Here is a 13,085-nt window from a genome sequence, read left to right as displayed (position 1 = left end):
TTTCTCATAAGATTCCACTCTTGACTCTTTATTAGTCCCACAGCACTGACAGAAAAACTAAGGAAAAAATACTGCACTGCAACTGCTCTGCTTAATGCCCATGGAATACAAATATTCCCCTCTGCAGAAAAACCCTGTCACCATTTGATTGCGCTTTTTCTAACAGAAAATGAAAGTTTGCACTATTGCTGCTCCCAAACTATCCATGGTGTTCCCCTTGAACCTTGAGTGGAGAGAGGAAAAATGCTCCTGCCTATGCTCTTTCCAGTGTCTCATCCTTTACCCATCTCCCCAAAGTGATGCATTTGCCAAATCAGTAGAATGCTTGTTCACTTCTTTGTTAACAGGGGTCAAGTATGAGTCAAACATATCCAATTTTGCCTGGGGGCTGCCCTATGATTTACAACTTCCTGCTATTTACAGTTTATTTGATTTGGGAAAGGTGAGAAACTTGGATGTGAGTTTATTTTACTTCAAAGTAGCTTAAAAAGTGAAAACTGGTGCCTTAAAAACCAACAAAACTAAGAAAACCCAAGGGACCCCACTAAAGGTTACTCATGAAAGCTGTTATCTTGGCAAAGCACAAAGCTGAAAGGAAATCAAGGCTTGAGGAATCCAGTTTGAGTGCTTTGCCCAGGACATTGGAAAGAGACAAATCCTACCTGCTGCGGTGTTCATAGCTGCCTTTGCACCGGAACTTGTGGGCTGGGAACACAGTGAAGATGCCTTCTTCTGAGCTGAAATATTGCCATTTGATTCCTGGGTTAGACTTCAGATTATCAGCAAGAACTACAGGTTCAAGAGGGAAAATGACAAAGGAAGCAGAATTACAACCTTGGAGGGATGTTTATTCATGACTTCTCTTGCATGTGCTTGGAGAAGAATAACCAAGGACCTAACATGAAATACAAGCACCTCTGTCTGAGGACTGGTAGAGCTTCAGGTATGATTTGCAAACAGTGGATGTCTGGTGGAAACTTAACACTGGATTTGACAGATTTTGTTTAATATGTGATAGCAATTCCTGAATTTATGAATTACAAATATTCCTGGCTTGGACCAGCAACAGCATGGCCAGCAGAGCTATGGCAGTGATCACCTCCCTGCCTTCAGCACTGCACCTTGAATACTGAGTTCCATTTTGAGCTCCTTACTACAAGACACACATTCAGGTGTTGGGAGTGAGTCCAGAAAAGGGCACCAAAGCTGGTGAACAGCTATGTGTGGAGCAGGTCCAAGGAAGAGCAAAGAAGCTTGTGAAAGGTCTGGAGAACAGGTCTGGTGAGGAGCAGCTGAGGGAACTGGGCTTGTTCAGCCTGGAGAAAAGGAGGCTGAGGGGAGACCTTCTGGCTCTCTATAACTCTCTTATGGAACATTGCAGTCAGGTGGGAGTTGGTCTCTTCTCCCTAGCAAGTGATAGGACAAGAGGAAACAGCTTCAAGTTGCACCAGGGGAGGTTTAGGTTGAAGATTAGGAAAAATTTCTTCCCCAAAAGGGTTGTTAAGGCCTGGCCCAGGCTGGTCAGGACAGTGGTGGAGTCTCCATTCCTGGAGGGCTTTGAAAGCTATGGAGATGTGGTGCTGAGGGACATGGTTTAGTGGTGACCTGGCAGTGCTGGGGTAATGGCTGGACTGAACCTTTAAAGAGCTCTTCCAAGTTGCACCAGGGGAGGTTAGGATTGGATATTAGGAAAAATTTCTTCTCCCAGAAGGTTTACCCCTTAAAGCAAGAGTAAAAAGTCTCCAAAGAGAGAGGGAACATTAAGTCATTAGGATGAGAGGCACAAACCCTCTTACCACCACACCAGTAACAGGATTAAAATCCAGTTTGGGCCAAGTCATTGTCTCTGCTTGAAGCAAACTGAAAATCAGCCCTGCATGTTTGAATTCTTAAAATGGATCACACCAGCTTAAACTACACTTTAAAATAAAGGCATTTCTTTGCCCTTTTTCTTTCATGTTCCTTGATACAAAAGCAGGCAGAAATGGCAGAGAAGAACACTTGATTCAGAGTGCTTCACCTTTTGCTGAGCATTTACTTTTGTCATTTCCCTTGGGACACTGACAATAGGCCTGTTTCATCTTCTGGATTTTGTTCATTATCAAACATGCCAAATATTTGGGTTGGAAATCACTGCAAGGCACATTTCAAACCTCAGTCAGCCATTCTACAGCAAAATACCCACCGAATATAGCTGAAGTTCAACATCCTCAACAGTTTAGCACTTACTCAAGTTTCCCAGCCTGGCTGTGGCCAAGATGTTCTCTCCACATTCAGCTCAGTGTAATCACCGTGAAGAAAACCTACTATTTTGGGGGTTTTTCCCCCCTCTTTTTACCACACTTACTTCCACAGTGCCTAAAAGTCCCACTGGAAGTCCTGGGTGCATCCTGCTTGGCTCTGCAGAAAGATGCAGTTTTGCACAACTGTAGCTTTGAAAAATTTGGTGCCTCAGTGGAAGGAGGAAGAAACAAGAAGACCTAAAATCATTGATGAGGGTTTTCCCACCCCTCACTTTCTCATCCTCCTCCAAAAAAAAAAAAACACCAATTCAACTCCAACAAAGCTGCCAAACCTTGTTTCTTTCTCTTCCCTGTGCATGGACAACATCAGCCTGGTGATGCTCTTGAGAGCAGGAATCCTTTATCTCATGAATTCTCCCATTTTCAAAGAAAGCAAAAAATGTCAAACAAATACATGAATATTGTTTGTCGCACTTAAACTGCCCCCAGATTTCTCTTAAGTTATTCTTTCTGGTTTTGGTGATGGTACCTATCTAGCAGGGTTTTTTTTGTGACAATGATTTCTGCATAGTAGGGACAAAAAGCAACCTCAAATGTCATCAAAATAAGGTACCAGGGAAAATATTAAGCAAAAATTAGGTCTAATTAAAACCAAACTAAACCTAACCCATGCAGTGCTATTATAGCTAGGGCTACCTGAAATTCCTCTCCTTGCCTCTCTGTACTTGGCACTGGTGAGGCCTCATCTCAAATACTGAGTTCAGTTTTGGGCCTCTCACTCCAAGAAAGACATTTAGGTGCAGGAGAAAGTCCAGAGAAGGCCAACAAAGCTGGTGAGTTGCAGCTGAGGGAACTGGGGTTGTTCAGCCTGGACTAAAGGAGGCTGACGAGAGACCTTCTGGTTCTCTAACAACTCCCTGAAAGGAGGCTGGAGCCAGGTGGGGGTTGGTCTCTTCTCCCAAGGAACGAGCAACAGGCATAAAGGAAACGGCCTCAAGTTACACCAGGTGAGGTTTAGGTTGGACATGAGGAACAATTTCTCCCCCAAAAGGATTGTCAATGCCTGCTGCAGGCTGCCCAGGGCAGTGGTGGAGTCCCCAGTCCCTGGAGAGGTTTGAAAGCCAAGGAAACGTGGTGCTGAGGGGCATAGTTTAGTGGTGACCTGGCAGTGCTGGGTTAATGGTTTGGACCTGATGATCTCAAAGGTCTCTTTCAGCCAAAATCATTATGTGATTCTATTTTATTTTTTAAGCACAACAACCAATATTATCCATCCTACTGCATACAAAAAAAACTTAAGAAAAGCTAGTAAATTATCTTATGACATAAATCAGGTCACCAAAGGGCAGGCACACCACACTGAGCAGCAGACATTTACAATGTGCAGGTTACTCCTGATTTCCCTGATGTCCAGGTCAAGGTGCCAGAGGAGAACCTCAGAGCTGTATCATGTGGTGGGGGTAATGCAGTGAACAAACAAATCACTCTTCAGTTTGCTGGTTAGTTATTTAGGCAGAGGCATGGAACACCAATGGAAGAGTCCATCATGCACACTGAGCCTTTCTTTCGGACAACAGTTTTCCAGTGATACCACTGTGGCTGATCTGCTGGTTCCTATGGCTGCCCTGCCTTGCACGTAGAGAGGCACATGACACCATCAAACATTTCACTCCTTCTTTTTATGGCTAGCCACCAAGATTTCATAGTTCTGGGCATGTTATATGGTGATTGTTTTCTTTTGTTTCATATAAAGAAGCTTAATCTCTAGTATCTATGGTTTTGCAATGGGTTAAAGGCCATGAAAAATGTATTTTCAAATCAGACGTGAATGCCCAGTTAAAGCCTGGATGAAGTTAACTTGTCCAGTTTCATTTCATCTACAGCCTTTAAAAAAATGTTTACAATTTAAAGGGTTTTATTAAAAATCATTGCTGTATCAAAGGCAAACCTCATTTCTATGAGGTCACAACTGGTATTTATTTCCCCATGAGAACATCTGGATTTAAAAAACGCTCATTTTCCCCACAAAACAACTCAGTTTGAACCTCAAACTCCTTACAGCCTCCTTGGTGCCTTTCTCTGCTTTTCCTCCTTTTCAGAGAGTTCTGCTCATGTTTTCCTTCTGCTAGTACATGAGCTCAATAACACCTTCCCCAGAGACTACCAATTTTATCACAACTCTGCTTTTCCCCCCTCCCTTTTTCCTCTGACCACAGCAGACAATCTCCCAGCAGATAAGCCACAGCTGAAAAAAAATACATTATTCTATTCTTTTTCTATTTGAGTGCACTTATTTTCCATCCACTAAAGCTGTAAGAATGCCCTGCAGATATTTCCTCATTTCTTGGTCCCTGCCAGGACACCCAGCAGACACTTGTTTTTAGCCCAGCCTCACTTACTCCAAACTTTCCACTCCCTCAGTTGCCTGTACTTTATTCTCACCTCCTCCTTGCAGCAAAGCCAGCCTCTAGATGTGTTACACAATCAAAAGACTCCAACAACAAAAAAAACATCCTGTAAAAGCAGCTGCCTGCCTAGCCTATAGCTAAAGGCTAAATCCACCAAAATTAACCCCCTGGGCAGCCCCAGCAGAGATGTTTGCTGGGCATTTCACTGCTACTCAATTTCTGGGCTTCACATGCTTGATCTGTGGTTCTCATTGTAAGCCAAAATAATTTCCTTTTTTCTCATTCAAGTGATTTTTCCAAGTATAAGGCGGCACCCAACTCCCTGTTTTGATGCCAATTAGAAAGCCAACAGCATCTTGGGATGGTCCCCAGCAGTGTGGGCAGCAGGTGGAGGGAGGGGATTCTGTCCCTCTACTTTGCTCTGCTGAGACCCCACCTGCAGTGCTGCAGCCAGCTCTTGAGTCCTCAGCATAGCACAGACATGGACCTTTTGGAGCAGGGCCAGAGGAGGCCACAGCAATGCTGGGAGGGCTGGAAGCCCTCTGCTGTGAGGCCAGGCTGAGAGAGTTGGGGTTGCTCAGTCTGGAAAAGACTCCAGGGATAGTTCTCCTGAAGGGGCCACAGGACAGCTGGGGAAGGAGTTTTGACAAAGGCATGGACAAAGGGTAATGGCTACAGACTGGAAGAAGCTGAATTTAGATAATACATTAGGAAGAAATTCTTCCCCATGAGGGTGGTCAGGCACTGGAATAGGTTGCCCAAAGTTGTGGAGGCTCCAAGACTGGAAGTGTTCAAAGCCAGGTTGGATGGCACCTTAAAAGCAACCTGGTTTAGTGGGAGGTGTCTCTGTCCATAGCAGGAGCTTGGAACTAGATGATCTTCAAGGTCCCTTCCAACCCAAACCATGCTATGATTCTACGAAATTCCAAAGCATTTTGTGTTATTGTGTACATGCAGTGACTCTGCTGTTCTGAAGTGAGCATCACCACTAAATAAAGACCCAGCCTTGGTATCACACTGCTTGGAGGAAGCCAAGAGTCCAAGTCTAATAAACACAGAAATCTTAGTGGACTCCCTTACTTCCAGACACAGAGTGGGGACAGGAATGGCTGGCTGGGAGCTGCCAGTGAGATGGCACTCTGAAACCTTACAATGCAGCACCACATGACCCCAAATTCTGCTGCAGGCAGAAAGAAGTTGGGAAGTATTAGCATGAGAGTATTTGAAATAATCATTCTCTCTAATTATAAATCTCTCACAAGGCAAAAAGGACTTTTAGAAAGCAAGCCCTATGTGATAGAGTTTATAAAACTTCAAAGGGAATGCGGTATGATAACACTTAGCACTTCTAGATACCACTTTCCATCTTCAAAGCGTAGTCAAATCATTAACTAATTAATCTTCAAAAGAAGAGCACAAACAGTCAGTGGCAAAAAAAAAGGAATTACTGAACATAATTGCTCATTATAAAAGAGCTTCTTAAAGTCCTCTTCTTTAGCATTGCATTTACTGAGCTGCAGACCTCGTGGTTCTCACCCCACACATAAAGCGAAGTTTAATTTTCTGTGCAACACACACTGCAGTTCTCCTCTGACAAGTACCTCCTCCATCAAAAAGCAGCATCATGAAGAGCCTGTAGTGCTCCCCAGAAACAACAGCAGCGAGTGAATGGATTTATTTGACACATAAAGACATTCTCTTAACTCTCCAGCCCTTCAAATGCAGTCCAGGATTTTCTGAGTCAAACTGTATTCTGGCTCAGGCGTTTGCACCACAAAGAAAAGGCTCTGCAGCTCCAACCCAATTAAAATTCTGCTGGTGGCACGAGCCAGAATGGAGCCCAGCTCACTCCTTGGGAGATCTTTTGACTCTGGAGGGGAAAGAAGTGAAAAAAAACCCTCTCCTTTTATGGAACAAGCCCAGCTTCCTTCATTAAAATGATTTGGAACAGGGGAATTAACTCTTCTGCTCAAATACTTCTTCCAGACCTGAAGGGGCCTACAAGAAAGCTGGGGAGGGACTTTTTACAAGGGCTTATAGTGATAGGATGAGGGGGAGTAGACTGAAGCTGAAGAGGGAAGATTTAGACTGGAGATTACGAAGATGTTCTTTACAGTGAGGGTGGCAAGACACTGAAACAGGTTGCCCAGGGAGGTTGTAGATGCCTCCTCCCTGGAGGTGTTCAAGACCAGGGCCTTGAGCAACCTGGTCTAGTGGAAGGTATCCTTGCCCGTGGCAGGGTGGGGTTGGAAGTAGATGATCTTGAGGGTCACTTCTAATCCATTCTATGATTTTAACTCTCCCCAGCTATCAAAGTTCAGCAATACAAGGAACATGAGCAAGGCACTCCATATTTTAAATTATCTACAACTCAGAGAAGCAACAGACAGAATTTACTGAGCAACTTTGGTACCATTTCTGCTTATTGCTGGGGAACAGCACTCCTCTAAAGCTGCCTGAGTCGAAACAGACATTTCCGCACTTTGAAGGATGAGAAGAAGAAAGATTTACTGGTTCCTTGTTTATTCAAAAAGAAAAAAGACCAAAGGAATCTGATAACATAATGCACTGGCTCTGGATAAGATTTTGTCATTTAATACATAAAGGACTATTCATACCAGTGAGGACAGATCTCTTAATCTAACTAACCAAAGCCGGTGATTCCATCTGAAGAATAAAGACTCTTCCCTTATCTAGGTTTGTAGTAATGGCTAAAAGTAATCTAAATGGAAAACTCAAACTAAGATAAAACAAAGCCTAAGACATTAAAAAAATGGAAGTCACCCAGTACCCAGAAAGAAAAAAGCATTATTTTTAAGGGTTGTTTTTTCTTCTTCCCCTCTTCCCTAAGATGAATGTTTATTTTCTCTATTACCATGCTCCAACAGAACACTGCCAAAAAAGCCCTTTGTTTCCCAAAGCTCATGAGCTGCAAGTACCCTTCTTAACACCACAGTCAGACTAGAAGCTGAGGTGGTTGTCCACAGAGAGCTCTCCCAGGCTCTGCTCCTGTGGCTTGCCCGCAGTCTGCGGTAGGAATTCCATTCCCTTCCAACACCTACAACCTCACCACTCTGATCCGACTTTCTTACCCTCTGTGCAGAGCAGGCCAAGAGCAACATCTAAAACATTGAGACTGAGGCTGAACTGAGCAGAGCTTAAATTTATGTTTTGCTGAGAGCTTTTTATAGGCTGGATTATTTCAACTGCAAAACTCATGCAGGAAAAGGGATACACTCATGGGAATTATTTTGTCTATGTAAAGACTGAAATGATTGACCCAACCCATTCAGGAACATGACCTGGGTGATAGATAGGGCAGGCTGATATGGAAACTGTGAGCAAAATGGAGTACTGCAGCTCCTGCTTCTGGGCTGGAGGAGGAGAGGGCTTTCAAACCCTTCCAGCTGGGGAAGGGTTTAGAGCAGAAGTCTTGTAAGGATTGTCTGAAGGAACTGGGCTTGTTCAGCCTGGAGAAAAAGAGGCTGAGGGGAGACCTTCTGGCTCTCAACAACTCCCAGAAAGGAGGCTGGAGCAAGATGAGAGTTGGGCTCTTCTCCCAAGGAACACGATATCAGAAAAGGCCTCCAGTTGCACCAAGGGAGGTTTAGGATGGATGCAAGGAAAAGTATTCCCCAAAAGGGTTGTCAAGGGCAAGAACAGGCTGCTCAGGGCAGTGGTGGAATCCCCCATCCCTGGGGTCACTGAAGAGCTGTGCTGCAGAGGGTCATGATTTAGTGGTGACATGGCAGTGCTGGGTTAACGGTTGGACTCGATGATCTTAGAGGTCTCTTCCAACCGAAATAATTTGAAGAGGTTCATGCACTCAGGGTCCTCCCCAAGCTGCATCCAGTGGGAAAGACAACGGGATATCACTTTTGGGAAGACGTGGCTCCTGCCTCTGCATCTAAACAAGCAAAGCAAGGCAGCAGAGAAAAAAAAAACAACCATAATCAAAATACTCCGATGTACCAGCAATTCTCAGGCTTTTTGAGAGCAGAAAAATAATCCAGGCTGAATCCAAAGTGTGACAGAAATTCCTGGCTAGCTCTACATGAGGACATTTTCAAGAGAAGTAAGAAAAATATGAGATTAGAGGAACTTTGTTCAATTGATCTTCATCCTCTTTCATAGGTGGTTTTGGTTCAGCATTCTGAATACCCATGTTGATTTATGGAGAAACAGCCCTGTGCAGACAAAGTCCTCTGACCTCAGCATATGGTCTAAGGTAAGTGGATTCACAGAACTAGGTCACTGTAGAAATAAGAGAGATGTCACTAAGGAAGAGCTTCTAAAAGCCAGCACTATCCTGACAGCCATCTTCACATCTGTAAGGATGCTGGTGCACCGAGAACCTTCCAGCCTTCTGACCAAAACTGTTTCCTAGTCTGTTTACATCCCCAGTCTGTCTCAAGCCCACTATTGTCTCAGACCATGAATTCCTTTGGGCAGAGACTGGCTTTTGCCACAAGAGGTCATGGCCCATGTAGCAAGAGCTACAGACACCACCATCACAGAAACAAACAGCCAGTCTCCTGCCCCTAAGCCTTCCCATGTCCGGATTATTCCAAACCCCAAATACTTCTGCAGTGATACAGGGACGGTGCTTTGGACATGGGTGATGTTCAGCTTGACAGCAGCATTATTCTGCTCCCCCCTCCTGGCAGCAACCTTTCCCTGAAGCAACACCAGTCTCCTGTTCTGTGGCCAAGGTGGTGGAGCTCATGTGGCTTAGATGTTCTGAAATGAGGACCAGGGAAGAGAAGGTGAGAAGCATCATCTCACAGATTTTCAAACAATTTTCACAAAGAAGTGAGGACCAAGGACATTGCTTGTAACTCACCAACATAAAAATTAACTTCTTTTTCATAAAATCATAGAAGCATTAAGGTTGGAAGAGACCTTTAAAATAATTGAGTCCAACTGCAACCCAGCTACCATGACCACTAAACTATATTCCTGAAGCACCACATCTACAGGCTTCTTGAACGCCTCTAGGGATGGTGACTCTACCACCTCCCTGGGCAGCTTGTTCAAATGCGTGACAACTCCTGCAGGAAAGAAATTGTTCCTAATCTCCAACCTAAATCTCCCCTGGCACAATTTCAGGCCATTTCCTCTCGCCCTATTGCTAGTTACTTTCACTAGGTGTGTATCAACTCTTTCTCCTCAAATAAACCTACTTCCATCTCATTTTTCTGCATCAATCCACTCCTTCCATTCCATTTCTACCTTACAGGCATTTTCTAACTGATAAAAAACTGCCTCCAAAAGACTGTATTTCTGAGAGCTGCCAACAGGAAAGCCAGATGAGATTCTGCTGTCAATCAGTCTTGAAGCACATCCCTGTTCTTACTATCACTCCAATTCCCTCTTCTCTTCTGCTGCCCTTTACTGCCAATGTCATTTTTTGAAGGCACTCCTTTCATCAGGAAGCTTTCAAGCCAGAGGCAAGGGAAGAGGAGGCACTCAAGTGCTCCTGACAAGCCAGGACAGTGAGAAGCTTGACTGTGCTCTCACTTTGTTTCAGTGAGAATTCAAACCTGGGAAGTTTGAATTGAATAAGGGAAATTACAGTTTATTTGTTCTCCACCACTCAAGAAGAAAAAAAAATATTTCCTCTTTTTTTTTTAATCCATCTTCTGCAGCAGTAAAAGGATTATTTTTTTGTTTGTTTTTTTTTTTTACTTACATAAAAAAAATTAAAGGGTTGATTCAAGGCTTTGCCTGAAAATTCGCTTTCAAAGTTACTTTAATCAACAACTGAATGTGATTTTAACCATTATTTTACTAAGTTGGTTGCTTACTAAGTGGGTTTTTCTTTAATGAAGGGATAGTTTCTGAGCAAAACAAAGCCCAGCAAAATCCCAGTAAGTGAACAAAGACTGCTTATCTTTAGGATGGAAAACACCACACAAATTATGGTGATGAGATGTATGTCAGGAAATGAGCTTGGCAGGCCAGCACCTGCATTCAAGATGTGCTATACAGTGGATGGGATGGAAAGGAACCTACAGGGACTGTTCAGGAAGGTTTGAAATCTCTCCAGAGAAATAGACTCCAAAGCCTCTCTGGGCAGCTTGCTCTAGGGCTGTGGCACCCTCACAGCAAAGAAATTTTTCTCCATGTTCAGATGGAACCTCCTGGGTTCCAGTTTGCACCCACTGCCCCTTGTCCTGTGGCTGGGCAACACTGAAAAGTCCGACCACAGACCCTTTTGTGTTTGGTTTATACTTTTAGATGGTATCAGAAAACCAGGAAGCAGAGCTTTAAGGGACAAAGCAAGACAAAAAAATTGAGGCTCTTGGATCCTATTAGTTTCAGTATTTTTGCTGCCCAGGGAGGTGGTGGAGTCATCTTCCCTGGAGGTGTTCAAGAAACATGTGAACATGGCAGCTGGGAAAATGGTTTAATGGCCTTGGTGTTCTTAGGTTGACAGTTTGACTTGATGATCTTAAAGGTCTTTTCCACGATTTCCATGATTCTAAGACAGGCAGATTGCTGCATGGTAAGTGTAGATTGTTTTATGTGTGCCCCTACATCAGTCAAGTTAAAAAAATAAATTAGTATTTCATCCAAAAGACATGAAAATTAAAATAATAAACAAAAATTCTCTCAAGTCTGCCTTAGGTAAGTAATTAAGGCCCCAAAACTTAGGCTAAACAAAATCCACAACCAAAGTTATGGTGTTCTCTAATCTACAACTTAAAGGCATTATGAGGCAAAATAAGGTGAAAATACTCATAAAGTTGAAAAGAGAGATGGAATATCTGGACAAAACTAGGACTGAAAAAGACCACCTGAAATCCATGTATTAATTCAAGTAAAAAAAAACTTTGCTGCACTGGAGGAGCAAAAGCTGAATTTCTCAGGGATAAGTCAGATGTATTTTGGTTCTAAGCATATTTCTAGCTCTTTAAGCATGTCAAGCAAATGCACTGACTGTCAAGATGGAAATGCCCTGACAAGACAAAGGAAGGAAATATTTTAGGATGTCCTTATGTTTTGTAGCTTTTGCATATCGCTGCAAACAGCCTCACATTAGCTGAACTCAGCTAAGAAGATCAGAGAAACTTCTTTGCATGGTCCCTTCAGCAGCTGACACTGCTGATGCCAAAGCAGACAGACCTAGGAAGTAAAGTGCCTTGGTATAAAAGGGGAAAAAAAAAAAAAAAGAGGAGATATAAGAAGTGCATAAACCACAACAAAATTATCCATGGTAGGCTGGAATAGAATCTTCCTGACATTTTTATGAAGTACTTAGACTAAGGGCATTACTTTAGGTATCATCTTTCAATCATGAAATCTCAAATTAAGAGCAGTGTGTGACAGTTGCAAAGAGAAAGAAAAGCTGGTTGCTATGGCAATCGATGCTAATTCTAAATGCCAAGGAAATGGTGAAGTCTAATGGGAAAAAAAAACCCCAACCCCACAACATTTAAGGAAAAAAGCCCCAAGTGCTGCTTACCAGAATTTAAGTCACGTCCAGGATTGAAGGCTCTGCTGTTGACAGTGGTAGAGAGTCTGTCGCAGCTGATAGTCCTTGAAACGTTGGTGTTGAAATTGCCATCGAATCTGAAATGACAACAGCAGGGTTAGCACTCTGACATCACCCTGGAACCCCAGGGACCCAGCAGCCACCCTGCAAACCAGTCTTGGGATAGCTCAGTGGGAAAGAATGAGATCACAGGATCACAGAATGGGTTGGGTTGTAAAGGACCTTAAAGATCATCTAGTTCCAACCCACCCTGCCATGGGCCACATGGCTCCAGGCTCCATTCAACCTGGCTTTTAGGCTTGCAGCCTCCACAACTTCTCTGGCAGCCTGTTCACGCATGGGGAAGAATTTCTTCCTGCCATCGGCCCTCATTCTGTCACTCCATGCCTCTGTATAAAGTTCCTCTCTGGCCCTCCTGTAGCCTCCTTCAAAAAATACTGGAAGGCTGCTCTAAGGTCTCCTGCAAGCCTTCTCCAAGCTGAACAACCCCAGCTCTCTCAGCCTATCTTCATAGGGCAGGTGCTCCAGCCCTCTGATCAGCTTTGGGGTCTCCTCTGCACCTGCCCTAACAGTTCCATGTCCTTCTTGTGTTGGGGGCTCCAGAGTTGGACACAGTACTCCAGCTGAGGTCCCACCAGAGCGGAAACTCCAACATTATACGTATTTTAAAGGTCCAAGAAAAACTGAGAAACCCAAAACTCTGGGTGATGAGCTCCTCATGGCTCGACTGCATCTGCTCTCTACAATGATATGTTGCATTTTCCACCACAATATCCCTTAAAAGACTGGATTGTAACAGTGTGCTCTTTCATCTGGATTTAAACAGTAGATGTTCCAGCTTAGCACCCAGCATGCCATCAGGAACTGTTTTCTCCTGTTGTTGAGACAAACCTTTACTTGCTGCAGACTCTTTCACCAGGACTATTTATTTTATCT

At 43.7% G+C, this 13,085-nt stretch overlaps 1 protein-coding gene across 1 annotated transcript in view; it reads right to left on the bottom strand.

Annotated features, from left to right (window-relative positions):
• The window catches only part of CACHD1 (cache domain containing 1), a 125,795-nt gene that overhangs the window by 43,927 nt on the left and 68,783 nt on the right, over window positions 1–13,085 (bottom strand). Inside the window, exons 4-5 of the mRNA XM_054384249.1 lie at window positions 12,120–12,226; window positions 663–789 (exon numbers count right to left, since the gene is read on the bottom strand). Of these exons, the coding sequence (XP_054240224.1) occupies window positions 663–789; window positions 12,120–12,226 (234 nt within the window). The remainder of the gene's footprint in view (window positions 1–662; window positions 790–12,119; window positions 12,227–13,085) is intronic.

Source organism: Indicator indicator, chromosome 10 (assembly GCF_027791375.1).
Source record: "Indicator indicator isolate 239-I01 chromosome 10, UM_Iind_1.1, whole genome shotgun sequence".
Taxonomy (NCBI): Eukaryota; Metazoa; Chordata; class Aves; order Piciformes; family Indicatoridae; genus Indicator; species Indicator indicator.
Note: the sequence above shows the minus strand (reverse complement) of the source record. Positions and strands in the feature narration are given on the sequence as shown.